The following is a 26,683-nucleotide window of genomic DNA, read 5'->3' as shown; positions in this document are numbered from 1 at the left end:
ATGTTTTTAAGAAATGATGGTAGTCAGACACTGTGATTGGACCGTTATAAATCTCTGGGAATTTCTCTTCTCAAAGTGACCTTTCAGTCACCCCAGTCCTCAGCGATCTCTTAGACAGAAAATCCAGGTTCTTAGATGGCGAGTTAGGGCACGGTATGAGAAATACGGTAGTAGAGATGTATATAAAAGAAGCAGTGCTTTTCACATTGTGGGTTTTGACCCTTTAGTGGGTTGTAAAATCAGCACTAAAAAAAAACTGGATGGAATCCTAGTCACATGTAGAAAGAGTAATAGTGTTTCACGAAACTGTAGTTTTAGATATCTATATGTGTAAAAGATATTTCTTACTGTAAATCATGATAAAATATGGTGGAGAAATAGAGATAGCTTGATGGGAAAATAAGGAATAATAATAACAATAGCTAAAATTTACTAAGTATGTTAATATTCCGGCACTGGGCTAAATGCTTTATGTGCGTGGTTTCATTAAATTCTCACAGTATCTCTGAATGAGGTACTATTACCTTCATTTCACAGGTTAGGAATTTGATGTACAAAGAAGTTAACTAACTTGCTGATTGTCAAACACCTAGAAAATGGTGAAGCCAGGGTTTTATTCCAGGCATTCTGATTCCAGAGCCCTTACTCTAGAGAAAGGAAAACTTAATTTCCTTCCCAACAGAGACGCTCCCTGGAAGAGGTGTAGTACTTCTGCAGAGCTCTGACAGCGAGAAGACAGGAGAGTGTGAGCGAGGGGATGGGGTGAGAAGCGGTCTGGGGTGACCCACGGAGGCTTTTCAGCTGGGCTGCTCCAGAGCCTGTTGTAGGAGAAGTGAACCGGGAAGGAGCCTGCATGCGCAATGGCCTCGGACTTCCGGTCAACAGGTCATGATGAACCGTGAAATAAATTATGCGGGAAAAGAGCACAATCGGATTTTACGTTTTAGTAAGAGAATTCTGGTCACTGAGAGCGGATTGGAGAGAGGAGACAGGCGGGTGGTTCCTGCAGAGTCTAACCAACACTCTTGCTACAGGAAATCATTGATTCTGTCTGAGTAGCTTCTGTTTTATGTGCGTGTTTCTGTAGTGGGTGGTATACCCTGAAGTTGCTAGGTTTTGATGGACTTTAATTCACCTGCTGTGTACCTGAATAGATAATGCTGTGCTGGAGGGCTAACGTCTGTTGCTCTGTTTTTATTATTATCTGCTGGAAATTGACTTGACTGTAGGGGTTGGGACACTGAGTTTGCCCCTCTCCCTGCAGATACCGCTTCTAGGCAAGGACCCATGGAAGCTATTCAGAAGTCAGTCCGACTGTTTGAAGAAAAGAGATACCGAGAAATGAGGAGAAAGAATATCATTGGTCAAGTTTGTGATACCCCTAAGTCTTACGACAACGTTATGCACGTTGGCTTGAGGAAGGTGACCTTTAAGTGGCAAAGAGGAAACAAAATTGGTAAGGAGACTAAAGAACATGACACAAAGATTGTCTCTGTTAGAAATAGCAATAGTTAACACGTCTTTGGGTTAAATCTTAACATGGTTGGTCCTTTTCTCTTAGGGAGGTGGCAAATATACATTGTATCTTTCGCAGAGGGGTTTGGTTTTTGTTTCATTTGTAAAGTGTTTTCTAAGAACAATACAAGAGAGACTTTAGAAAGAGAGTTTTCAGTGGTTCATTAAATGGAATGGTTTTGCCTGATAACTCCAGAAGCTGCTAGTGGAGAACTACTCAGCTTTTACCCATTTGTTCTAGTCTGTATTCTTTTTATCTTATTCCCACAAGATCATTATTGAAGCGAGACTGGATACAAATTAAGATGGGACGGTCTTTTCTAAAACATCAATTAATTTCCAAGTGAAACAGTTTCTCCTAAAATAACCAGCAATAAGATTGTGTGAGAGAAGGAGCTGATTATGTTTCAGAGCTTTCCACCATTTAAATGCATTTATCTGGACTTCCCTGGTGGCGCAGTGGTTAAGAATTCACCTGCCAATGCAGGGGACACGGTTTTGAGTCCAGGTCTGGGAAGATCCCACATGCCGTGGAGCTACCAAGCCCATGCGCCACAACTGCTGAGCCTGCGTGCCGCAACTCCTGACGCCTGCTTGCCTAAGCCCGTGCTCCGCAGCAAGAGAAGCCCGCGCGCTGCAATGAAGAGTAGCCCCAGCTCGCCATACCTAGAGAAAGTCTGCGTGCAGCCACGAAGACCCAACGCAGCCAAACATAAATTAAGCAAACAAACAAACAACTCTCGTTTAAAAATAAATAAATGCGTTTATCTGTTGAGCATTTAGGTCTGAAGAAGCAAACGAAGTTGTAATACAGGACTCTGGGAGCCTCAGGACATTGAAGTTTTCGTAGAGCTATCAGGGAAGAAAACACTGAAAAGAATCAAGTCCTTTATAAATTGTATTAATTCTTGTTATCAGTCTTATTCAGCCATATATCCCCTTAGTTTAATGTCCCAAAAGGTGTGTTAGTAGAATATCCCACTAAATACCCCACACGCCTGGCTGTACAGCAGTGAGGTGCATTGAGACGACAGTCAGGCTTCTGGCCACTAGCCTTGCCCGCCCACCTCGCCCAGAGCTCCTTGAGGGCCATGGGGGCTCAGAGGTGTGCACTAGGGGGCTTAGTACTCACCTTCATGCCTCTTCTGGGATTTGCCGGTCAGTTCTACTCTATTCACGGGCATTTACAGGTAAGACATAGTGAAAAGTTCGCCCAAGACTTCAGTTATTACGGTTATATGGGAACATTCAGAAGTAGCTTAGATCTTACAGTAGTAGAGACTATAGGAAGCATGGTTATAGATATATGAATACAGATTTGGAATTGCAAGAGATTACTGTACGCTTCAATGAGTTACAATGGCCTGGCTTTGGTGGCTGAGAGCGGCTCATTTGTTCCTGTTCACAGGGGAAGGGCAGTATGGGAAGGTCTATACCTGTATCAACGTGGACACCGGTGAACTGATGGCTATGAAGGAGGTGGGTGCTCCAGCCCTCTGGGGGCCTTTCTGTCTGAGGCCTCTGTGTGGTAGAGATTGGGAAACGAAACTTGTGTTTATGAGGTTAGAGCTGGCCTAAGTGCTTCCACAGTGAGTCGTCCAGGCCTGAGGTCTGCTTCCTAGCGTTTACACCGCTGGGACCAAGAGGGGACTTGGGGTGGGGGGGATTTGTGATGAGGTTCAGAAATGAACAGCTTTTTGTCTGCTGGAGGTAGGAGAGCGGGAGCAGGGAGCTCCTGAGCGAGGCCCCGGCGGGAGGCAGCGAGGGCCGCGGAGGGTGAGGCCCGAGCCGCGCGACCGTGCTCCCCGAGTGGCTGTGGGGGGGCAGCGGGCACACGCGGGCCCGCCCCAACCCCTGCGGCATCTCTCCATCTTCCTGTGTGGCACTTACCCGCGCCGCTTTATGACCTCGTCCCCGCGTGGCTGTAAACGTCGTGAGGGCAGAATCTTACCTGCTTTTGTTATCTTGCCCAGAACCCAAGCACCTGCGATTGCTTCCTGGATGTTCCATGTTTTGGCTCATTCAGTCTGTAGTTAGGAAAATGATCCCATTAGCTGTTATCTGACCACGTATTCTAAAGCAGGCGTGTTTAATCCAACAAGGAGAAGGAGGCCTGGCAGTGAGGTCACAGGCACGCGGACCGTGGTGCCGGGGGCTGGACAGCGGGCACGTCAGCGTCCCCGCCTGGCGTTCAAAGTCGGCGTCTTTCTAGCTGTGACATTGCCAACAGTAATCAACAGTTTTCCTTTTCCAGATTCGCTTTCAACCTAATGACCACAAAACTATCAAGGAAACGGCAGACGAACTGAAAATCTTCGAAGGCATCAAGCACCCCAATCTGGTTCGGTATTTTGGTGTGGAGCTGCACAGGGTAAGCCAACTTTGATCACACTGTTCGGTGAGAGCGGTCAGTGAGGGCACAGATGGAGTCCTGTCCTACATCACAGGTCTTCTCATTTCAGAGCACAGTAACTTTGCCTAATTATCAGGAAATCTCCATGAGTTACATCATTTCTGCCTTCTCTCTGAAACTAGAGGAGTTCTTCCTAAAATGTAAGTTGTAGACTGTAGTCATTAACCCGACATTATAAAGCACTGAAACCCATCCTGCCAACCAGAAGATTTCTCTAATGCCCCTTACACAGCTGTGTGTCGCTTTTTTTTCTTCCATTTTTTGCTGAACCACTGTTGAGTACATTGTTCGGTAACGTTTTTTCTTTCATATGTATTTAAGGAACCATTGTGAAATGAGAGAAAATTAAGACCTCAGATTATTTTCCCCCTTGTGTTTAGAGATAAACACTTTGAGGGAAAGAGGATAACTTGGAGCATCTTGGTGGAATATGAGCTTCTGGGGAATTTGGATATTGGTGATTTTTTACATTTTTCACAGATAAATTCATATCTGAAAAGGATGTGTTTCAGTACTTAATAATATATTTATAGGGACAGCCCTGTTGGTCCCTGTCTGAGATTATATAGCGGACTGAATTTCAGAGGCTCATAGACATTTATCACCTGTGAGTTGGAGATGTTCTTATCCCAACTAGCTGTATAATTCCAGACAGAGGAGGCAGGCAGAGACACGGCTGTAGGGGAGTTAGAAGTGACCGTTTTCAGACGAATTCAGTATTCAGGACGGCAAGTGTAGCATACCATTAGAAAGAAGAGTCCTCTGGGGCGTGGCCGGCGAAGCGTTCCAGGTTCTTCACTTAGCGTCCACGTAAACACAAGGCTGCATTTGATTCCTCCCGCAGGAAGAAATGTACATCTTCATGGAGTACTGTGACGAGGGTACCTTAGAGGAGGTGTCGAGGCTGGGACTTCAGGAGCACGTCATCAGGCTGTATTCTAAGCAGATCACCGTTGCAATCAACGTCCTCCACGAGCATGGCATAGTTCACCGTGACGTTAAAGGTAATGCCCGCACCCAGCTCCCCGCCAGAGCCAGCTGTGCCCAGCGCACGGTAGCTGCCCCCATGTCGCTCCTTCCCGCGCCCGCACGTCACTTCTCTACAAAGAAATACCTTTACTTGAAGTAGTCTTCGGTAAAGAACCCAGCATTAAGAAACTGTGCAGGACACATGTCTCCGTCTAGGAGTGTGTAAGTCCGCTGTTCTGTTCAGCACTGCTTTTAGCCAAATCTATTACCCCCAAAATGAAACTTGCTATTTTATAGGCTGATTTCGCCTGCCCTGTGTATTTACGAGACATTCGTGATCAGAGCATGCTTTCTGTTCCTTGTGTCAAGAACCTCGTGTATTTATACGTGAACGTCATGAATAGGTAAAGTGACGGTGAATCAGGAATGCCGGTGTGAGTTAAGACGTGCAGCTGAGCGTGGGGAGACGTGGACAGGGTTTATTTACACCACCCTCCTCCAGTGTAGAGTTCTGCTAAAGATCGATTTGGTCATGCCGCCTGATTAAAAGTGCTGTTCCCTTCTCAGGTGTGGTGGGTGGCCATGCTTCTGCCCCAGAACTGTCCCTCTTGCGTTTACCTGAACCACACCGTGCCCCTGACCTCTGTATTTGGGAGTCTTGGGGATAATTAGAGCGACAGATTAGCTTTGTCTCTAACGGCCCTAGACCGAAGGATTCCATTCTGTCCCATAATCTGAGGCCTAAACAGGTTGACTCTAGAATGGCCGGACTTCAGACCAGGCGTTCGCCTCAGAGGGGGCTGGGTTACCCGCCACCTGCTTTGCTGGGCGGAAGAATTGTCCGCGCTCTCTAAGGTGCCTCCTCCTGAATCCCCAGCATACCCCAGTCTGGCTGCCTGCCCGCCCGTCCACCGCATTGCTTTGCTGTCTGGGATCATTCTGGGCGTTTGCTTAAATGGCTCTGGCTCAGGCCATGGCATTGCCCGTTTCCAGTTGTTCTGACACAAATTCCATACTCGTGAAGTGGTACCTTCATGTCGTTGGCCACGGCCGTAAAGAGGATCCCTCGGAGTCCTTGAGTCGAGTCCGTCCGTGTGCACCCTGGGGATATTCTTCACGGCTCGTGGCGTCTGAGAGTGTGGGCCCGCGCGCTGGCTCCGAGTCACGCGGTTAGCGCCGTGTGCTCCCCGGGGAGACCGCCTGCCTTGGCCGCACGCAGGCCGAGAGGGCCGACCGGTTGCAGCTCGTCGTCTGGCTGGCTGTCGGAAGGGAGGGGCCCTGCGTCGCTTTTGGAAGGAGGTGCCGTCGGCACGTAGCGCTGAGCTGTGCGGCTCGCTCGGAGTGGCCGCGGCCGGTAGCCTCTGGAGGAGGCAGAGCCGCCCTGGGAGGTGAGCGCTAACCCCGGGTTCCAACTGGAGTACAGGCCGGGCCTGCGTACTGCTTGCGGAGATGTGGGACAGTCACAGAACATTCTTTCCAGGCGGTCTGAAGTCAGTCTGATGGTGGCCTGGGATACAACTCTGCAGACCAGCGGCGTGTGTGCCAGGCCTTGCCTACACGTTGCTTTCTGTTGCAGGCGCTGCTGATCGTATACAAACTCTTAATTTTCAGGGACTGCCGCCACAAGCATTTGCGTTTTATGTGTACTTTCTCTTTAAGTATCTCCCTGGGTTTTTAACGTTAGAATTTATGCGCGTATTTCAGTTCAGAATTTATTGGTCAGAGCTATCTGCACTGATACTAAAATTTCTTTGCTGTGTATTAACATTTGTGAATAAGGCTTAAAATCTTTCTATGATTACACTTTGCAAGTGAAGTTTCATAAGACTTTATAACTTTTGTAAATCAAGTTCCTGATAGTTTAGGTTACCATGTAAACTTTAAAATGCCCGCGTTGTGCTTTGGAGGCTCACGACTGCTTATTTCTTGTTAGGTGCCAACATCTTCCTTACCTCATCTGGGCTAATCAAGCTGGGAGATTTTGGATGCTCCGTAAAGCTTAAAAACAATGCTCAGACCATGCCTGGTGAAGTGAATAGCACGCTGGGGACAGCAGGTGGGTCCGGCTAGATTTGTCTTTGCAGTGGGGCTCACTCCAGTGTGCTGGGACCCCGGCTTTCCCTTTTCCTCCTGGTCAGCAGACGTGGAGAGCAGGTGAGGGCTTCTAACCAGGCGGGGGAGGAGCCACCCTTGAAAGCGCTTGTCAGGTTGGGAAGTCACATTTCTCCCTTAGACTTAAAGGAGGGAAGAAAGGCCGCTTTTCTTCCCAGAAAAACCTTGTCATTCACGCTGGGTTTATTAAAACTATTCTAGTCAAAACAACATGTTTAAATGGTGATTATTTGTTTTGATTGTTTAGAAACACGTCATAAAATTTTACATCCTCCTTTGCAGGTTAAATTTCATATTCTCATTGCAAATACAATTTATCTGAATATTTGCATATTCAGAATTGTCTTTTAGAAGATAATTTGGCTCCTAAAATGTCCATCCGAGAAATTGATTTGAAATATTTATTTTCAAGTTTTGACGTTTTTTAGTATGTAATTCAGAGAAAGTTCCTCCCCCGCCCCCGCATCCCCGAACAAATTAGTTGTTTCTTCTATGTGGAATATTAGGCGATATTAGTGTATTGCTTGGCTCTAGTACTACATGTGCTATATTTATAACCCATTCTTATCACCGTATCTGTGACTTTGAAAGCATACATGGCTCCAGAAGTCATCACTCGTGCAAAAGGAGAAGGCCATGGGCGTGCGGCCGACATCTGGAGTCTAGGGTGTGTTGTCATAGAGATGGTGACTGGCAAGGTGAGCAGAGCCTCCGCCGGGGGCAGGGGGGCTTGAGGAGGGCACTTTACGTTAACAGGGCAGTAATTGTGGTTTTACTCTCATTATGAATACTGTGGACACGTTTCCTGCAAAATAGAGAACATGACCTGTCAAAAGGTAAGTAAGTTAAGACAAGTGACAAACTAGGAGCCAAATATTTATAAGATACATGACTTAGAGAATTCCTCAGAGGAACAAAAAAAGCGTAATTCTCAAATTAAAACACAGAATTAAGCAGCTGTGGAAAGAAACAGGAAGTTGAAAACTTACGTCTCCACAAAGACTGGCACGAGAATGCCCAATCAACTTTATTCATAATTGCCAAAACTTGGAAGCAACCAAGACATCTTTCAAATGGATAAACTGTGGTAATCTACGTGATGGAATATTGTACAGCAACAGAAAGAAATTGGGCCATGAAACGACATGGAGAAACCTTAAAAGCATATTGCCAAGTGGAAGAAACCAATCTGGGGAATTCCCTGGTGGTCCAGTGGTTAGGACTCGGCACTTTCACTGCTGAGGGCGCAGGTTCGATACCTGGTCGGGGAACTAAGATCCTGCAAGACTCGAGGCATGGCCAAAAAAAGAAACAAGCCAATCTGGAAACACCACGTACTGTATGATTCCAACTCTATGACATTCCAGAAGAGGCAAAACAATAAAGGCAGTAAAAGATCAGTGGTTGACGGGGGCTCTGGGAGAGGGAGTGAAGGACAGATAGGTAGAGCACAAGCATTTGCAGGGCACTGAAACTGTTGTGTATGACATAGTATCTGGAAATTGATCTTCTGATGAAGATACCACTAATGCACAATTACACAAATACATAGAGGCACAGTGTGTGTGGGGGGCGTGTAGCCATTACTTACAAAGCAAAAAAGTCAGAAACCTCTTAAGTGTTACTAGTAGGAAATTATTATACAGCTATACCTCGCAGTTGCTGAAAATAAGTGCTTAGTGACTATTAGCTAATATTATTTCTATTAGCATTAACGTAGAAAAGATGCCCATGATATCTGTTATTTCAGTCAAGCCATGCATCAGAAAAAGAACAAGTTCTCACATTGGAGAACATATATCTCAATAACTAAACGATGGTACACAGATTAGCATGCCATACAAACTCAGTTCTTTCCCCCATGAATCTCATTTCCCTGTAATCATAATAAAATAATCTAAGCTTTGCAAATTGTCAATAATTTGATGCCGATTATTCAACAAGGTAGCATATTAAACATCCCTGTACGATAACTGTTGAATTTTGTTTGATTGACATTTTTATATTATTTTATATGTTACATTTTTTATTTACATGATGATGGCATCTAGATAATACTGGACTAATTGGACACCTAAATGGGGTAGGCAGACTATGCTCACCACCTGGTTTTGTAAATAAAGTTTTATTGGCACATGGTCATACCTATTCCTTTATTATATTATAGCCTAAGGCCGCTTTCACGCTACAGTGGGAGAATTGAATAGGTGTGACAGAGACCATATGGCCTGCAAGCCTGAAATAGTTACTGTTTGGCCCTTTAAGTAAACGTTTGCCAGCCTCAATATGTATCAACATTGAGATGCCGAAAAAGAGATCGGGCAGTTGCATTTCTGTACGGCCATGTAGTATTGAAACCCGATTTTTTTTTTTCTGTTTTTAGAGACCTTGGCATGAATATGAACACAACTTTCAGATTATGTACAAAGTGGGAATGGGGCATAAGCCACCAATCCCTGAAAGATTAAGCCCAGAAGGAAAGGACTTCCTTTCTCACTGCCTAGAAAGTGAGCCCAGGATGAGGTGGACGGCCAGCCAGCTCCTCGACCATTCCTTCGTCAAGGTTTGACAGATTGCTGTGTAGCCCTCTCCTTGTTTAAGTATTGGAGTTCTGCTCGCATCTGGCACTTAAGGAAGTTTGGAAACTTAAATATAAAATATCCATATCTGAAATGGGAAGGAACTAAATGTATTATGCTGGGGAATTTTGTATGGTTTTTCTTTTGGAAAATGTTCGTCGAGGTTCTCCTCCTTGATCCATTTGGATGGTTTGAGGTGCACTTGGGACTGTTAAATGGAATTTTAAGTGGGACTGGATGAAAGATACAATTTTCCCTCTTTTAGAGTACACAGTCTCCTTGAGTACAGGGTAGTAACAACTAATCTCTACTGGGAGAGTAGAGACAGGGGAGTAATGACTAAGCATTATGTTAAGAGCTGTGATAATGGTATATATGCCATGTTGTAGGGTCACTGAAAAGAGGAATTTAATCCAGTCGGGTAATCCCAGCTATTACTCTTTTTTTTCTTTTTTTTTTTTAACTCTTTTTATTTATTTTATTTATTTTTGGCTGCGTTGGGTCTTCGTTGTGGTGAGCAGGGGCTACTCTTTGTTCAGGTGCACGGGCTTCTCATTGCGGTGGCTTCTCTTGTTGCGGAGCCTGGGCTCTAGGCGCACGGGCTGAGTTGCTCCTCGACGTGTGGGATCTTCCCGGACCGGGGCTCGAACCCGGGTCTCCTGCACTGGCAGGCGGATTCTTCCCTGGTGGCGCAGTGGTTAAGAAAGTTCCTATTAACTTTCTTTAGAGTGAGATGCCTGAGCTGTTTGGGAGGGTTTAGCCAGGTCAGGAGACGCAGGGAGGAGTATGGCGGACAGAATGGAAGAGACGTGGAAGGGCTCACTGCTAAGAGGGTAAAGCACCCAAAGAACTGTGTATAGGTACGTACTGATGGCGCACAGGATGTGGAAAGTGGCAAAACATAAGGCTGGGAAGGTAAGCAGGGACCACATGAAGGGATTTCAGTTTTATTGTCAGCATGACGTGATTAAATTGTGTTTTAGAACCGTCACTCTGGAGGTGAGAGACTAGTTGGGAAGCTGCTGGCACAGCTGCTGGGCTGGGAGTGGGAGGTCCGGGGTGAGTCACCAGCCGCATTACAGGAGATAGAATGGCCGTGAGTGAGTAACTGATGGGACGTGAAAGGTGCGTGATGGGGAGGAGTCCAGGACGGCTCCCAGGCTCTGGCTTGTGTCACCAGGTTATCGAGATTCCATTCGCCAAGATAGGTAAAGAGGGCAGCTGGTTGAGGGTTGGGTCGGGAGATGATGGTCTCCTCTTTGGTAGATTGAGTTCGAGGTGTATTTGGAACATCTGCTGGGGGATTTTAGACAGGCATTTGGATGTTTTGGACTGGCACTCGAGAGAACTGGGATAGGATACGGATTTGAGAGAGAGAAATACTGCTTGGAGAGCATTTAGAGGAGACGTGGAATGAGAGTGGAAACCTGGAGAAAACATTTACAGGGTCCTGCAGAGGAGCTCCTGATACAGGAAAGGAAGATGCAAGCGAGGGGTCACATTATTCCTGGGTGAGTGAAATTAAGTAATCAATAGCTGGATATGCTGCATAGATATTAGGGATTTGTAATTAAATAAAAACGTATTTATTCTTTATAAAGTATATAAGCAATTTTTATTGACTTGATAATTGTACAAATATGTTTTTTTTTAATGTATTAAGCCCCTTTTAAAAAAAAATATTTATTTTTGTAATTAAATAAAAACGTATTTATTCTTTATAAAGTATATAAGCAATTTTTATTGACTTGATAATTGTACAAATATGTTTTTTTTTAATGTATTAAGCCCCTTTAAAAAAAAAATATTTATTTATTTATTTATTTTTGGCTGTGTTGGGTCTTCGTTGCTGTGCGAGGCCTTTCTCCAGTTGCGGAGAGCGGGGGCCACTCTTCATCGCGGTGCGCGGGCCTCTCACTGTCGCGGCCTCTCGTGTTGCGGAGCACAGGCTCCGGACGCGCAGGCTCAGTAGCTGTGGCTCACGGGCCTAGCTGCTCCGCGGCATGTGGGATCTTCCCAGACCAGGTCTTAAACCCGTGTCCCCTGCATCGGCAGGCAGATTCTCAACCACTGCGCCACCAGGGAATATGTTCTTAAAAATGCTTTCAATAGTCAATTCATAGAGCAGTAACTTAGCACTGACATTTCATTGCATTGATTACGCCTTTGCTCTGTGCCAGGCACAGAGCTGGGAGCATCAAGATGCGTTGATTATGACTTACCTATAAACCTTACGTGTGGCGTGAATAGGGTTCAGCTCTCTCCTGCCTTCCTCCCAGGTTTGCACAGATGAAGAATGAAGCTGATCAGTCTGTGGCCTAGTAGTATGTGTACTCGGAATATTCTCTTAATCACTACTGTATGTAATATTTACACAAAGACTGTGCTGAGAAGCAGTATAAGCCTTCTTAACCTTCCAAGACTGAAGACTGCACAGGTGACAAGCGTCACTTCTCCTGCTGCTCCTGTTTGTTCGATGTGGCACGGGGCCCTCCTGAGTGATGGTGTCCACGAGGTAAAGAAGCTGCATGTTAAGTGCCATTACTACTGTACACGGACCATCGCCTCCGTCACCTCCGTTTCTCGGGTGACTGAGAACCGTGACATCAGTGTAGTATTTTTGACCTTTCTAGGTTCAAAAGCAGTTGTAGTGTTATCAGGCGTCCTGGGCCTTGTTAATCTCTTGTTTGTCGAGTGCACTGACTGTGAAACCTTACCTTTTGTTGTTGTTGGCAAGCCACAGGTTTGTTATGCAAAAGGCTGATTAATGAAATTTAAGAAAAAGGTTCTTTTTTCAATAAATGGTTTATTTTAGGAAAGCTCAGTTATATTGTCTTTTAATGGTTATCAGCTGCAGAGCCAGCACATTATCTGATACAGAGGTCTGTCCTTGTCACTCATGTGTTCCTCAGCAGAAGGGGTACAATCAAGTGTGCTGCTGAAGGTGGGCGCTGGGTTAGGAGTTCCTTCAGGGTCTAGAATCTCCTCGCTGCAAAGGGAAAGAGATAAATGAAACGACACTAAGGATGTAAGAGGCCCTTTTAAATCTTTGTATATTAACTGCAAGTTTATAACAGATAAAAGTTTAAGCCTTGTTATCACATGTTGGGGGCTCAGTTTATTTTCATATCAAGATGTATAGGTACTGGGTCAATGTAAATACTGCTGAATACTCTTCTTGACAAGAAAGCATCTTTTTCAGAATGTAAATATTTCAGCAGTTACCTTTCTAAAATAGCCCAAATTATATGTCATTGATGGTGTTCTTTTCTTTCTTTCTGCTATTAAATTTTTTTAAAGATTGACCTTAAAGCTTCCTGAAATCTTTTTAGAAGATATCTGACTCATTCCTTACACATAGCAGCTGACTCTGGACAAGTAATTGCTCAAGCAGGTTCTGTATGTTCGCCTTCCCTCCAGGGTAGTAGATCCCCTCGCATAGAAATTAATGTCCTTGAGAAAGCTGGCATCACGGAAGGATTTGTACAGACACTTAGAATTTTTTTTTCAGTAGAATTTTGTTTTTCAGTTTTTTAAAATAGCTTTTTGAGGTATAATTTACCAATATGTAATATTTAAAGTATACAGTTCAGTGATTTTTAGGATAGTCATATAGTGTACAGCCATCATCATAATCCACCTTAGAACAATTCCATTACCCCCAAAAAGAAAGCTCATGTCCATTTGCAGTCACTCCTCACTCCTACCCCCAGCCTTAGGCAGCCACTAAGCCCCTTGCTGTCTCTATAGATTTGCCTGTTCTGGACATTTAATGTAATGGTCTTTCGTGTCTGGCTTCTTTCACTCAGTATGATAATTCTAAGGTTTATGCATGTTACAGCATTGTGTTAATACTTCATTCCTTTTTATTGCTGAATGTTATTCCACTGTATGGATATGCCACGTGATTTATTTATTCATTTACTACTTCCACTTTTTGGTTATTATGAATGATGCTGCTCTGAACACGTGCATACAAGTCTTTGTGTGGACCTATATTTTCCTTTCTCTTGAGAGTGGAACTGCTGGCTCATAGGGTAAATCCATGTTCAATTTTTTAACAAACTGTCAAACCGCTTCCAAAGTGGCTGCACTGTCTTAATTCCCAACCAGCAACGCAAGAGAGTTCTAGCTTCTCCATACCTTTGCCAACACTTGATATTGTCTTTCTTTTTGTAATAGCCATTCTAGTAGATGTCAAGTGTTATCTCATTGTGGTTTTGATCTGCATTTCTCTGACCATGGTGAGCATTTCTTGTGCTTGTTGGCCATTCATATATCTTCTTTGGTGAAGTGTCTATGTGAATCTTTCGCCCATTTTTATTTTGGGTTATTTGTCTTCTTATTGAGTTGTGAGAGATTTTTATATATTCTGGATACAAGTCCTTTACTAGATATTTGATTTGCAAATGTTTGTTTTTTCCCCCAGTCTGTGGCTTGTCTTTTCACATTTTTAATGGTTTCTTCTGAAGTACAGAAGTTTTAAATTTTGAAGTCTGGTTTATCAACTTGTTCTTTATTGCATGTGCTCTTGATATCCTATCTAAGAAATCATGACTTGACTCAAGATCATGAAGATTTACACCTATGTTTTCTTCTAAGAGTTTTATAGTTTTAGCTCTTATATTTAGGTCTATCATCTATTTTTAGTTAATGTTTGTGTATCACATCAGATAAGGGTCCAGGTTCATACTTTTGCATGTCGATATTTATTAGACCCAGCATTCATTTGTGGAAAAGACTGTTCTTTCTCCATTGAATTGTTTTGGCATCCTTGTTGAAATCAGTTGACTATAAATCTAGGGGTTTATTTCTGACCTCTCAATTCTGTTCCATTGATCTATATAGCTGTCTTATGTAGAACCACACTGCCTTGACTAACGTAGCTTTATAGTAAGTTTTGAAGTTGGGAAGTGTGAGTTCTTCAACTTGGTTCTGCTTTTTCAAGATTGTTTTGCCTATTCTGGGTCATTTGTATTTCCCTATGAACTTTAGGATCAGCTTGTCAATTTCTGTTCTCCCCCCAACCCCCACCAAAAAAAAAATCAGCTGGGATTTTGATAGATCGCACTGAAAATATAGAACAATGTGGAGAGTATTGTTATCTTAACAATATTACGTTTCCCAATTCATGAACAGGATAGCTCTCCATTTATTTGGATCTTTAATTTCTCTCAGCAGTGCTTTGTAATTCAGCGTACAATTCTTGAACTTTTTAAGTCTGTTTCTAAGTATTTTATTCTTTTCATGCTATTGTGAATGAAAGTATTTTCTGAATTTCTTTTCAGATTGTTCATTGCTAGTATATCAGTACCGTTGATTTTTGTATATTGGTCTTTTATCCCATGGCCTTGCTGAACTTGCTTAATAGCTCTAGTAGTTGTTTTGTAGACTCCATAGAATTCTCTACACATAAAATCATGTCATCCAAGAATAAAGACGGTGTTTCTTCTTCCTTTATAATCTGGATGCCTTATATATTTTTTCTTGACTAATTGCACTGGCTAGATCCTCCGTCCAGTACAATGTTGAACAGCACTGGTGAGAATAACATTCTTGTCATGATTTTGACCTTAGGTGGCAACATTCATTCTTTTAATTTATGGTGTTAGTTGTGGGGTTTTGGTAAATGCCCTTTATCAGGTTGAAGATGTTTCCTTCTTTTCCTGGTTTACTGAGAGTTTTTATCATGACTAGATGTTTGATTTTGTCAAATGTTCTTTCTGCATCTATTGAGATGATCAGATGATTTTTGTGCTTTATTAATATGGTGTACTACATCAGTTGATTTTTGGATATTAAACCAACCTTGCATTCCTGGGATACATCCTAGTTGATCATTCTTTATAATCCCGTCTGTGTACTGCTATTGCAATTTGTAATGTTTTGTTGAGGACTTTTGCCCCTGTATTACATGAGGGATATTGCTGTGTAGTTTTCATTTCTTGTGATTATCTGGCTTTGGTATCAGGATAATGCTGGCCTCGTACAATGAGTCGGGAAGTTTTCCTCCTCTTAGAGCTTGTGAAGAACTGGTATGATTTACCATACTTCTTTAAATGTTTGGTAGAATTCACTAGTGAAACCAACTGTGCCTGGGTTTATCTGTGGGAATTAATTAATAATTCAGTAATACTTTTAAGTTCTGTAAGGCTGGTAGTGATGTCTACTTTTTTATTCCTGATTTTAGCATTTGTGTTTTCTTACTCAGATCTTTTCAAAGAATCAATTCTTGTTTCATTAATATTGTTTATTGTTTTTCTGGGTTCCATTTCATTTTTTTCCCTCACACTAATCTTTATTATTCCTTCTTTCTGCATGCTTTGGGTTTAATTTGCCTTTTGTTTCGTTTTGTTTTGTTTCTTAAGATAGAAGATGGTGAAGGTAAAAATTATTGTAAAAATAATCCACAAGACCATTTCCTTTTATATATATAGTTTACAAATAGAGCATATATCTTGAACATATGGTAAGGATAGTTTCTCAGTAAGTTAAAAAAATGTAATATGTAAGCAGGGGGTAGATTTTCTTTTTTCTTCTAAAATAGCAATCTCAACTACTGACATTATATTCTCTAGAGTGAGGTCAGCAAACCTTTTCTGTAAAGGGCCAGAGGCTGAATATTCTTGGCTTTGCAGGCTATAGGATCTTGGTTGCAACTACTCAGCCCTGCTGATGTAGCGTAAAAGCAGCCATAGCAACACGTACATGACTAGATGTGGCTGTGTTCCAATAAAACTTTATTTACAAAACAAGCAGCAAGTGGGTCTTAGTTTGCTTAATGCTGCTCTAGATCACTAAGCAAAATTAAGAAACATCATTTTCCTAGGCCAGTAGAACTTATACAAAAGAGTATTAGCTTTCAAAGGCCATGTGTAATGCTACCTTATTCATATGTCTATATACTGCTATGAAAAGGTGAATTATTCACTCATCAGGTCAAAACTGAGGTCGGGTGGCTGTGAGCTAACAAGGCTGGCTCCTGTGGGCATATACAAAGGTGCTGAAGGCAGCTCCAAGAGGAGTCTGAGCTGGCTGCTCAACAGCGCATGTCTGCTTACACAAGGGCAGCTCTGTCCCTTGAAGCATGCCTTTTTCCCCTAGTAAGTGGAGGATCGCATATTTTTCCAAAATCAATGAGCTTGTTCCTACCAGCGTGTTGAAGCAGGTAACTCCCTTATTAGTTGCAGTGTCTAAAGTCACTGCCTTGCAAATCACTCATTTAATGGCGTGATAGAAACTTCTGTGCTGCTTGGAATGTTTCACCCTCCCTGTAGCCCAACAGCCTCTTAAATTCCCAGCCTCATCCTGATGTAACATCAGAAGGGTCGCCAATCTTCTACTACTCTGGGAGGGGTCCTCTAGTCACGTGCTCCGGCAGCCTGCCATTTCATCACGTCACTTTTTTTCTTCTTGAGTCAACTGTTATACATTCTAGAGGCACGGCTCTTTTCATATATCAGGGGATTTTTTTCTTATCCATTTAAATCATTCCTGTTTGAGAGTGACTTCTTCCTAACACACGTCCACCTTAGTGGTTTTCTACCCACCTTCCAAAGGAAATTACTTATTCAGCAACCCTTTTTGTTCATACTGCTTACCTCCTTAAAATTCAAAAGAACACAGACGCCAGAAATTTCAAAACTCTTTAGTCACTCCAGCATGTGAAACAAGACTGTATAAAAAAATATATTAAAGGTAAAAATTGTATGAGTCTCGCTCAGTGAAAAGCTTCACCAATACAGCCCCAGGAGATATTTTCTAGATTACGGAGAAGATCTAAGTAAGGTCTTACTGTTGTTTTTTTAATCAATTCATAACCTTAATATTCAGGTAGGACAAGGCTGCAGGGGCTGAGGGCCTGCTTTGGAACTGCTTATCCTTCACTGGAGAAACGCTATGCTGTTTTCACTGATAACTGAAGTTCAGGGTGCTGACCAGTTTTACTTTGGCCTAATTGTGCTTGAGAAAGATTTTTATTTTTACTTTAGGAAAGGGAGTCAAAAGAAGACGACTGAAATTCGATTATTAAAGCCTCTAAATCAGTGTCGCTTCATGGCTGCTCGCTGTGACCCTGTGTGAGGGGCCCAGGAGCCCCCCCTGCCCCCGCGGAGGTGACGCTCTGAGGAGACATACACTAGCTACTGAGGCGAAGTTCTGATATTCTGCTCTTTCTGACCAACATAATGGTAATTTCCAACGGCTGAATGCCATAAACAGATACCAGTTGGTGGCAAATGCCGTGAATGGTCTCAGATGTCACAGATCAAGAGAAACAGGACTATGTGCTTCGTCGCCTCCTGTCAGGTGTCCGCCCGGTGCTTTGGATGCCGGTGTAGCGGGACAGGAAGCCTCGGGGCGTCCGAAGTGCTTGGTTTTCATTTACATTTATTGGAAGCTCTGGAAATACTCAAAACCCATGCCAGGGATGCAGGAGTGTGAGATGCAGCCTCGGAGAGCTCGGGGCGCCCGCTCGTTCGTAGTTGCCAGGCCTGGCGCTGAGGCTCGGGTGGCCCGGTGAGAGCCGAGCCCCTCAGCCTTCTGTAGGGGGTCGGGGTCGTTTCGGAAAGCAGAGGGACTGGCCCTGGGAAGACTGCTTGCTTGTTGGTTTGGAGAAAGACCGGCTGCCCGATGTGCAGCTCCCGGCAGCTCAGCCCCGTCCCACCCGCCGTAGAGGGAAGGCAGGGCCAGCGCGTCAGTGAACACACGCGTTCCAGCTTCTTTATTGTGTGCTCTGTAAACAGCGCGCTGGAACTGCACGGTTAAGGCGTTGGAAACACGGTTGCTGAAGGAGGTGACACTGAACAGGACAACCTGAGTGACGTGTCACAGAGTAAACAGGAGGGTCACACTGCTGGGTGCCCTTCCGAGAAGCTCTGGGGCAGGAGGGGCGGTACACGGCCAGCTGCAGGCGCAGTCGTGGCCCATGCTGCTTCCGTGGCAGGAAAGTGCGGCCCTGGCAGCCCCCCTGTGTCACCCGGCAGAACGGCGGTCGCCAGAGGGTTTGTTCTTCCCGCGCTGACCCGGCAACCCTGAGCAAAGTCTGGCTAGCGCTTTAGACAGTGCTGGGTGAAACCTCTTGTTTTGAACAGGTCCCTCCACGGATGCCTTCTCGCTTCTGTCCACGTTTACGAGTAAGTTCTTAAAGCCTCTGAAAGCCTAATCTGTTTGCCTTGGGGACCAGCCAGGCCACTGTTCCACTTCACCAGGAGAGAAACCGGAAACCAGCGGGGTCTGGTCTGTGTCTGTCACATCAGCTATTTCTACATTTTGGCTGCACAGTTACTGGATATTACATCTAAATCACTGTCTTTCAGACCCACTTAGCATAGATTAGAAAAACACATTCATCAGTAGCTACTGTTTTTGTTTTTTTTTTTTTTTTGCGGGACGCGGGCCTCTCACTGTCGTGGCCTCTCCCGTTGCGGAGCACAGGCTCCGGACGCGCAGGCTCAGCGGCCACGGCTCACGGGCCCAGCCGCTCCGCGGCACGCGGGATCTTCCCGGACCGGGGCACGAACCCGCGTCCCCCGCATCGGCAGGCGGACTCTCAACCACTGCGCCACCAGGGAAGCCGTTTTTTGTTTTTTTTTTTTAACAAGGGTTTCTTTAGAGAATACAGCAGTCAGGAGCTATTCCAGTACGACTGTGTGATCGTAGGAAAAAGGCAAACTGTGGTCTCTCTACAAAAGGTAAACCAGGTGGCCGACTAGCTCAGAACGTGCATCCGCTTCTCCTCCACGTCAGTCACAGAATCAGTCCACCTTCCTTAAACTCATCTCAGATGGTTGGTGTTTTCTAAAGAAAGTCCCTTTATGGGCTTGGTTCCTAGAAGGAGTGCATTAAGCTCGCTGCCTCAAAGCCGCAGGCCTCGGACATGGCCCTTAACACCTGGGAGGACCCTGCACTGATCTCCAGTCTGCGGGAAACTTTGCATTGTTCTCTTCCACATTGGGTTTCAGAGCAGCCTCTGAGCAGGGCTGACCTAAGCTGCCATGGGATGGAGATGTCACACAGGATCCCGCATTGCTTGGGGACAGACAGCCGGCTTCACATCCACAGGTTTTTAATTCTTAGAAAAGTAAACTTAGCCCTGGGAACCAGCACCGTTCTCTGCTGAAGGGATTGTGGCATCGGCAAGACCCGGACAGGGTGAAGGGATTCGGGGAGGGGTGCTTGTCTCTGCCATTACGGTAACGCGCGGGAGGAACACCGTGTCCCTGTACCGCCAAACAAAACGTTTTTTTCATGGAGGGAGCCGAACAGCTGAAACGCCCTTAGGATCTCTCCCCGGCAGCCCACGCTCTCTGGTTTCCTAAGGAGAATGTTTTGCCTGCCTTCCTCCAACCTGGACCCTTAGGTCTGCACTGGTGAGCAGCTTTGTTTGGTTGCTTGTTATGTTTTGTGTTTGGTCCCAGAGCCAATTCAGGTTAAATGTCTGTGGGTCCCTTTTATGTTCCAGGCAGAGGGAGTGGATATATGTTACTAGAACTTAGATTACTGCTGTTGAACCGGGAAGATGACGCTGAGGAGAAGGACACTCCAAGGTAATTTCTGAGCGTTTTTGAGAAGTAGCAGCGTGGAGGCAACTTTCTAAGCTGTCCCCCTTATTTAATGCTTTAGGAGTCTTGAAATGTGATCACATATACTGCTTCGTTTCACCCTTGAGACAACCCAAGAGGTGGGTGTGATCTCCCCCATTTTACAGTTGGGAAAACAGGTAAAATGGCTCAGACGAGGCCTTACAGGCACTTAGCTGCAGGGTTCCGTAAGGGTGAACCTTGTAGCTCGGAGCACGGCCAGTGCTTCGGACTGCTCTACTCTGTCTTCTCCCACGGAGCTGGGAGACCCCAGGGGAGAACGGCCCAGGCGTGAGCCGACACGCGGGAACACGGGTGCACACCTGAGGTGCTTATCCCGGGCTGCTGCCCCCAGAGCTCTGCTCTTGAGGGGAGGCAGCGTTTGGAACTGGCGTGTGGCCTTATGCACGTGGCCTTAGGCAGGGCGGAAAAGGCCCCACCCTGCCCTCGGGGACTCCAGCAAGGGGCCCCTCACCCCAGCCTCACCGACACTCTCTTCCCGCAACTACGCCAGGATGTTCCTCTTTTCACTTCTGATTTGTATCAATGGTCCCGTAAGCAGAGAGCTGCTCTTAAACCCTCTCGTAACTTCACTTGTGCTTGGTAAGCACTCAGTGACTAAGAGCAAACGTGGGACGTGATTCGGAATAGAATAAGCCTTTAAATAGTATTTGGCCAACTTTTATATGGGACCGTTCATCCCTTCTTACATAGTCGCAGCAAAATAGGAGGTAAGTACCGGCTGGCACGGGGCAGTCCAGGGAGAAAGGCTTCTCCAGCCCAGCGCACGTACCCATCAGGCCCACCCAGTGCTGTGGCGTCTTGGCCTGCGATCACACGGTGTCTGGTGTCTAATTGTTCTTCTCCGGAAATATTACTGCTTTTCTGTGTTCTTGTTTTGCGTCCGGCGTCTGTTGACTGGCAGCGGTTTGCCGAAATCCTGCACGTGGACCGTTACTCCAAAGACCGTCCTAGATGCCAAGGAGCAGAGCTCTTCTGCGTCGTGGCAGTCTGGGCTGCCAGAAGGAAAGCAAAAGCCCAGGGAGACCACGCACCACAGCGTCTGCTCAGCCTGACCCTGCTCAGAGGAGCTCCTGGGCTCCGGCATGGTCCTCTGTTAAAGTGAGCCTGCATTTGTTTGGGGACCAATTTCTGTTTGCTACCGAGACGAGCAGAGGTTGTAAAGTCACCTCTCAAATCGCTGCAGAACGCCCAGGCTTTATTTTAATGTTCGGCTTCAAGATGAGGTTCTCCAGGAAGTTGGGCACCTCTTCAAGACTTAGGCCAGAGACTGCACTGCAGGGAGACCGGGGAACCAGCGCTGCCTCCCAGGGGCCCCGTCGTCACCGTGTCCTGCAGACACGGCTCAGCTAGCCTCCTGGCTCCTGCCGTCTCCACGCAGACACTCGCAGGCTCCTGCGTTTGCAAACCCACCTCCTCTAGCCACCCCGGCCTGCGGGCCCTCTCCCCCCCAGACCCCTCCTCCTTGTGAGCACCCCCCAGAGCACCGCGGTCCAGACTCCAGAACGCAAGGCAGGGGCTGAATGGAAGGAGGGGCGGGCTGTGCGAACACACCACGCAGGAGCCAAACGCTTTAATATTTTTTTTGGAGGCATAATTTAGTCATCTTACCTAAAGTGACTTTCACTCTGTCTGTGGCAACCCAGGGTTACAGAAAACGCAGCACCAAAGGATGGAAGGGAACTCCCCCAGTGTTCCCCATGTCTGCCCTCCCCCTGCACCTCAAGTACCCTCTGAATGGTCACACCCACCCGCACCTCATTCTCACTCACACGTGTTCTTTCTCGTCGCACATACACACGCTCACACGGACTCACACGGAAAGAAAGAGAACCGAAGCCCACTAAAGCACGGGGGGAAAGGATTTAAGCACATCTTCCTCCCCATCTGGCGCTGAGACCGTGCCCCTGCCTCCCCAGCAGGGGCTCACCCAGCTTCATCACTGGGTCCCTCCAAGGATGATGGCAGCGTCCACCAGTCCTCCAAGGTCCCCTTTGGATGGTGGTGCATCCTGGGTCAGTCGCTGTGTTTCGGCTTGCTGTCCATGTTGCCGTAGGCGGAGCCCTTGTCAATTTCTGTGACACCAATCATCCATCGGACCCCCACGGAAGCTGCAGAAATAGGAAGGGCAGGTTAGGAGACGCCCGCAGGGACTCCGGTGTGATTTGCCCGACGGGAACCAAAGAAGGGAGCCTTGTAAATCTCAAGCATCAGCCGAGAGCTGGCTGACTTGGGTGCACTTCATAACCCCTGCCTCGGTTACCCTGAGCATGGCTGCCGGGGTCTAACTGGACTAGGAGACATTAAAACAGAGCGAGGCTGTTCTGGTGGCAAGTTTTAATCCTTCGGCACTGGAGGTGAACAGAACGTGGCGAGCCATACCCCACTGTACCCAGGGGCTTGCAGAATTCCTCTGCTTCCTGTGCCGATCCCTAAGGCAAAGAGGATTCTTTGGTGAATGCAGTGCAGTAACTTACTTACAAGCACCCTTCCGCAAGGCTTATTAATGAAGGACAATTCCAGGCCCTGGACAATGCAGCAGCTCAAATTCCCGTTTAGCGCCCAGCATGTCCCAACATCGCTTTTGGTGCAAGTTTTAGAGCAGCAGACAAGCAAAGTCCCTGCCTGCCTTTTCTCCGACAGCGGGATTTGGCCCAAACGGAGAACGTGTAGGACGTACACCAGAGCCCGGTTTAACCACTAGGAGGCTGGAAAACGCGGTCTACAGCGCAGAAGCTGCAGTTTAAGCGCTCCCTCTGGAGACGACAGACACGGTGAGCTCCTTGGGCGCAGGGGCCACGTCTATCTATCTCAATCACCTTGGTGTGCCCAGCACCGAACACGGGGCCTGGCAACAGTCTGTTTACGGCATGCATGTAAAAGTGGATAGATGGGGAGTGGCTGAAACTGTGAACTGTCAGACCAGGGAGCCGACTGGGATGGAGAGTCCGCCCAGCGTATGAGGTTGATGGAGCCCATGGGTCAGTTACAGTGGGCTGCCTTCAGCCTGAGGCCAACTCCAAACAAACAGGCTGGGACATGAGCCCCTGTCCCAGCATTAGAACTTCTATGCAGTGGAGTTGATGACATTGTGGAGAGGGAACCTCGGACTCCAGTGCAGAAAGGCTTCGTGAGAGGCCCAAGACACAGTAATTCCGGGCAAAGCGTAGCAAGCCTCGGGCTCACGGGTGATGAGGTCTTGGGGAGACAGCAGTCACTTCCTCCAAAGCTGGAGACGCCCCATGTCTCCCAGGGAGAGTGCTGGGCCTCTGCTCACCACACACCCGGGCAGCCCTCCCCAGCCGTCATCTGCAAGGAGCCCCAGCTTCCTCCAGAGGGCGTGGTCTGCGTCTTCGCCTTCCTGCTACTGCATGCAGAAAGGCTGGGTCCAACCCTCCATCCCCATCCCACTGGGGGCCTGGCAACCACAGCTCCCCTGGACACCCGGCCAGCCAAGCTGCACACTGGCCGTGTACAGTGGTAACTGGCTGCCCCACTTCAAAAACAAGTGGCAGTGCCCAGGGAAGCCTGGGGCTATGGAGAAACGTCAGTCGTTTGAAACCACATACGTACGGGTCAAGAAACCCCGTAGGGATGAGGGAAAAGACCGAGTTACCCAACATCTCCACTCAGTGCAGGTGGCAACCGAGGAGACGCACCCACACTTACTTACTTCCCCAAAGAGGCCTGGACCCACTTTGAATAGCAAAGAGCCTTCGTGGGTTCCTGCTAGGACCCAGGAAATAGTTTTCTTGCTGATGAGCAGAGCCCGGGGAGGACGGAGCTCGTCCCTGGCCCCTGGCCCCTGGCCCCTGGCCCCTGGCGGGGCGTGCAGGCGCAAGGGGCGCATGCGCACGGGGAGGGGGCGCGCGGGCGGAAGCCCTCCAGCCCGGGGTTTCTGGGCCCGGCTCGAGCTTCTGCAGCCGGGCCTTGTCCTCACAGCGCGGTGCCCCCCCTCCTCCCTGCCCCTCCCGCAGATGCTGCCCCCCTGCCCAGGCCCCGCCGGCCCCGTACTCACCCACGAAGAAGACGAGGACGAAGCTGGCCAACGTCAGGGAGGAGCCGCTGCTGACCATGTTGACGAGGAAGCGGAAGAACGGGTAGAGCAGCAGCGAGGCCCAGAACAGCCAGTTGATGAGCGTCCAGGGCCGCCGCGGGGGCACCATGGGCGTCCCGGGGAAGGTGCCCGTGCGGGAGTACTCCTCCTGGAGGGCGTCCTGTGGGCAGAGGGCCACCTGACCTCCTGCCGCCCGCCCGCCCCCGCGCCCCCCACCCCTTCCCGGCGCCTCGGCCCTCCCCGCGATGAGGCCGGGCGGCCCGCTGGGCCGGAACCTCCTGAACCCAGTAAACGGCCAAGGGGGGAGGGGTGTCTCCCAGCTCGACTCAAATACCCTAACATCCTCCCAGGGCCGACAGCGCGCTCGCCGAGCAAAGAGCATCTGCGGCCCTGCTTGGCTGGCTCACCCCGTCGTGGCCCAGTTCTCCAGGGAGTTGAGTTTTCTGGAAAACAAGCGTCCATACACCCAAACCTTATACCTTAAGTGCTTAATGTTCCCTTTAACAACTTGAGATAGAGATGTCTAAAGTACTTGTCTTACTTGTCTTCTTTCCCAATCAGGATGTACTAAATGATACGATTTTCTGACTACTCAAGGTCATGATTAAAATGAGTCCTCAGAGGGCCGCTTTGGAAGGAGAGCCCCTGGCCCTTCCTGGGCACTTCAGGGGCTCTGCCCTGCGGCCCCTTCCCGGCTGCCCCTCCAGCCTGGCGGGTCTCAGGGAAATCACACGATCAAGCAATCGTAGGACAAGGTACCATGTGCGGGGTGCTCCCAGCCTCAAGAGGTGAGGGAGACACAGCCAGTCGGCCAAACGGAGGACTTCCCAGGAAGTGACAGTGACGTGTGGATGCCCAGAGAGATGGCACCTAACCTGCCAAGGCCTCCCATTCCGCCTCCTGGCCAGAACTTGGGTGATTTTTCTCATCCCAGCGGGGCCATCAAGGAGCCTGGTAACTAGGTAACTGGGGTGCGGTGGACTGCATATTTGCACCTGCCTCCCTGAATTCCTACACTGAAATCTTAACCCCCGAAGATGGTGGTATTAGGAGGAGGTGCCTTTGGGGGGTGATTAGGTCATGAGGGTGGAGCCCCCAAGAAAGAATGGGATTAGTGCCCTTATAAAAGGGACCCCAGAGAGCTCTCTCAGACCTCCCACCATGAGGACACAGCAACATGGCGGGCTGGGACCAGAATCTGACTGAGCCTGCTGGCACCCTCGTCTCTGACTCCTGATCATCCAACCTCCAGAAATGTCAGGAGTTAAGTTTCTGTGGTTTATAAGCCACCATGCCTGTGGGTGGCACTTTGTTCCAGAAGCCTGACTGTACTAAAACAGGAGGTGATACTTTTGTGCCTTAAAAAAAAAACACCACCTTTACTGGGGTGTCATTTACATACCATAAAATTCACCCACTTTAAAAATGGGCAAGTTTCTTTGAATTCTTTTCCTTAATAGCCTTGATAGTGCTTTTCTATTGTAATGATGTTACAATGGGGAACTGAGGATGCTTCTTCTGTCTCGTTTCCAGTGAGACATTTGCTAAGCCAAGATTTTTTATCCGTAACCTCTAACAAGAGGAAAAAGTACTCCCTTTTCTAGGAGTCAGCAGGTTTCTGAACTTTGTATTCCCTCCAGAGTTTTCTTTTTCTCTGGTTTGATCAGAAAACTAAACGTCACCCAAGACCCCCACTGCTGCCCAGTGACGTGGTGGCCACTGTGACTCTTGCCAGCCTCGCGGGCTCCATCCATGTGACTTGGTGACTTTGCCGGGTGGGACACAGACGCCTGGCTCAGGGCCAGACGTCAGCTCCAGCAGCAGAATGTTTATGGCCTCTGTGGGCTGTGTTGTTATTTCTTTTGTAATAAAGTCCACCGGGCAGGGAGGGGACTTCGTTAATGATGCCTCCATTTTTTGGCCTCCACGTGTTATCATCCTGTGGCATGTTAATACATTGGAACTGGGAACTGTATTTCCTAGAAGGAAACATCACCCCAAAAGTCTACAGGAGCAGGAGAACCTGTTGGCAGAGGACAAGTGCCCTGAGTCCACACTGTGTGCAGCTGCCACCAACGCACTGGACAGGAGGGCACAGAGGCCAAGCGACCCACATACAGCCGGACCGACTGGGCTTTCCCAGCGTTCAGCTCAGCAAAATAAAATTTCTCTTATGACCCTGGGTAGAAAGGGAAGAAAAGGAGAGGAGAAAGAAAGGGGGGACAGAGAGAAAGAGCTGGCGCCTCTTTGTATCTACAAATCCAGGCAGGGCGAGCCTCCTGGGAACAGCCCTCCCAGGCATCAGCCAGGGCTCAGGCCTGGGAGTGTGTTGCGTGAAGAGGACCGTGCCTTGGGGCCAAGCCCGTCACTCTTCCAAGGCGTGTAAGTGTTACACTTTTCCCTCAGTGTAAGCGGAAAACCCACCACCAGCTTGAGA

The 26,683-nt window shown here is 47.4% G+C and overlaps 2 protein-coding genes across 7 annotated transcripts in view; one reads left to right on the top strand and one right to left on the bottom strand.

The window, feature by feature from the left end:
• Positions 1-12,407, top strand: part of MAP3K4 (mitogen-activated protein kinase kinase kinase 4) — a 110,628-nt gene extending 98,221 nt beyond the window's left edge. For 4 of the 5 annotated variants that reach the window (XM_028494779.2, XM_024122449.3, XM_028494778.2 and 1 more), the window contains 8 exons: positions 1,265-1,456; positions 2,924-2,994; positions 3,770-3,886; positions 4,773-4,932; positions 6,831-6,953; positions 7,601-7,707; positions 9,393-9,572; positions 11,868-12,407. In XM_028494779.2, coding sequence (XP_028350580.1) covers positions 1,265-1,456; positions 2,924-2,994; positions 3,770-3,886; positions 4,773-4,932; positions 6,831-6,953; positions 7,601-7,707; positions 9,393-9,572; positions 11,868-11,888 — 971 coding nt within the window. In that variant the 3' untranslated portion in view covers positions 11,889-12,407. Of the gene's footprint in view, positions 1-1,264; positions 1,457-2,923; positions 2,995-3,769; positions 3,887-3,977; positions 4,069-4,772; positions 4,933-6,830; positions 6,954-7,600; positions 7,708-9,392; positions 9,573-11,867 lie in introns of those variants that run through there. The other variant, XM_028494780.2, reaches the window with a different exon arrangement.
• Positions 12,408-12,492: 85 nt separating this feature from the next.
• Positions 12,493-26,669, bottom strand: AGPAT4 (1-acylglycerol-3-phosphate O-acyltransferase 4). Of its 2 annotated transcripts, XR_008618320.1 has the most exons (3): positions 24,208-26,669; positions 22,120-22,300; positions 12,493-12,577 (listed from the first exon to the last, which is right to left on the bottom strand). XR_008618320.1 is itself a non-coding variant. In XM_028494781.2 (2 exons), the coding sequence occupies exons 1-2, from the start codon at positions 24,626-24,628 to the stop codon at positions 22,206-22,208; spliced, it is 516 nt and encodes a 171-aa protein (XP_028350582.1). In that variant the 5' UTR covers positions 24,629-26,669; the 3' UTR covers positions 21,285-22,205. The 2 variants fall into 2 exon arrangements, 1 of the variants encoding a protein (XP_028350582.1); XM_028494781.2 differs by lacking the exon at positions 12,493-12,577 and having other exon boundaries at positions 21,285-22,300.
• Between the last annotated feature and the right edge of the window lie 14 nt (positions 26,670-26,683).

Source organism: Physeter macrocephalus, chromosome 10 (assembly GCF_002837175.3).
Source record: "Physeter macrocephalus isolate SW-GA chromosome 10, ASM283717v5, whole genome shotgun sequence".
Classification (NCBI taxonomy): Eukaryota; Metazoa; Chordata; class Mammalia; order Artiodactyla; family Physeteridae; genus Physeter; species Physeter macrocephalus.
Note: the sequence above shows the minus strand (reverse complement) of the source record. Positions and strands in the feature narration are given on the sequence as shown.

What these genes read in the sequence shown, in the direction of transcription:
- AGPAT4 (XM_028494781.2), bottom strand. Translation starts at nt 24,628, where the DNA reads ATGCTCTTTGCTCGGCGAGCGCGCTGTCGGCCCTGGGAGGATGTTAGG. An exon ending in CGTCCTCGTCTTCTTCGTGG is followed by an intron (nt 22,301 to 24,207) that starts GTGAGTACGGGG and finishes CTATTTCTGCAG; the next exon opens with CTTCCGTGGGGGTCCGATGG.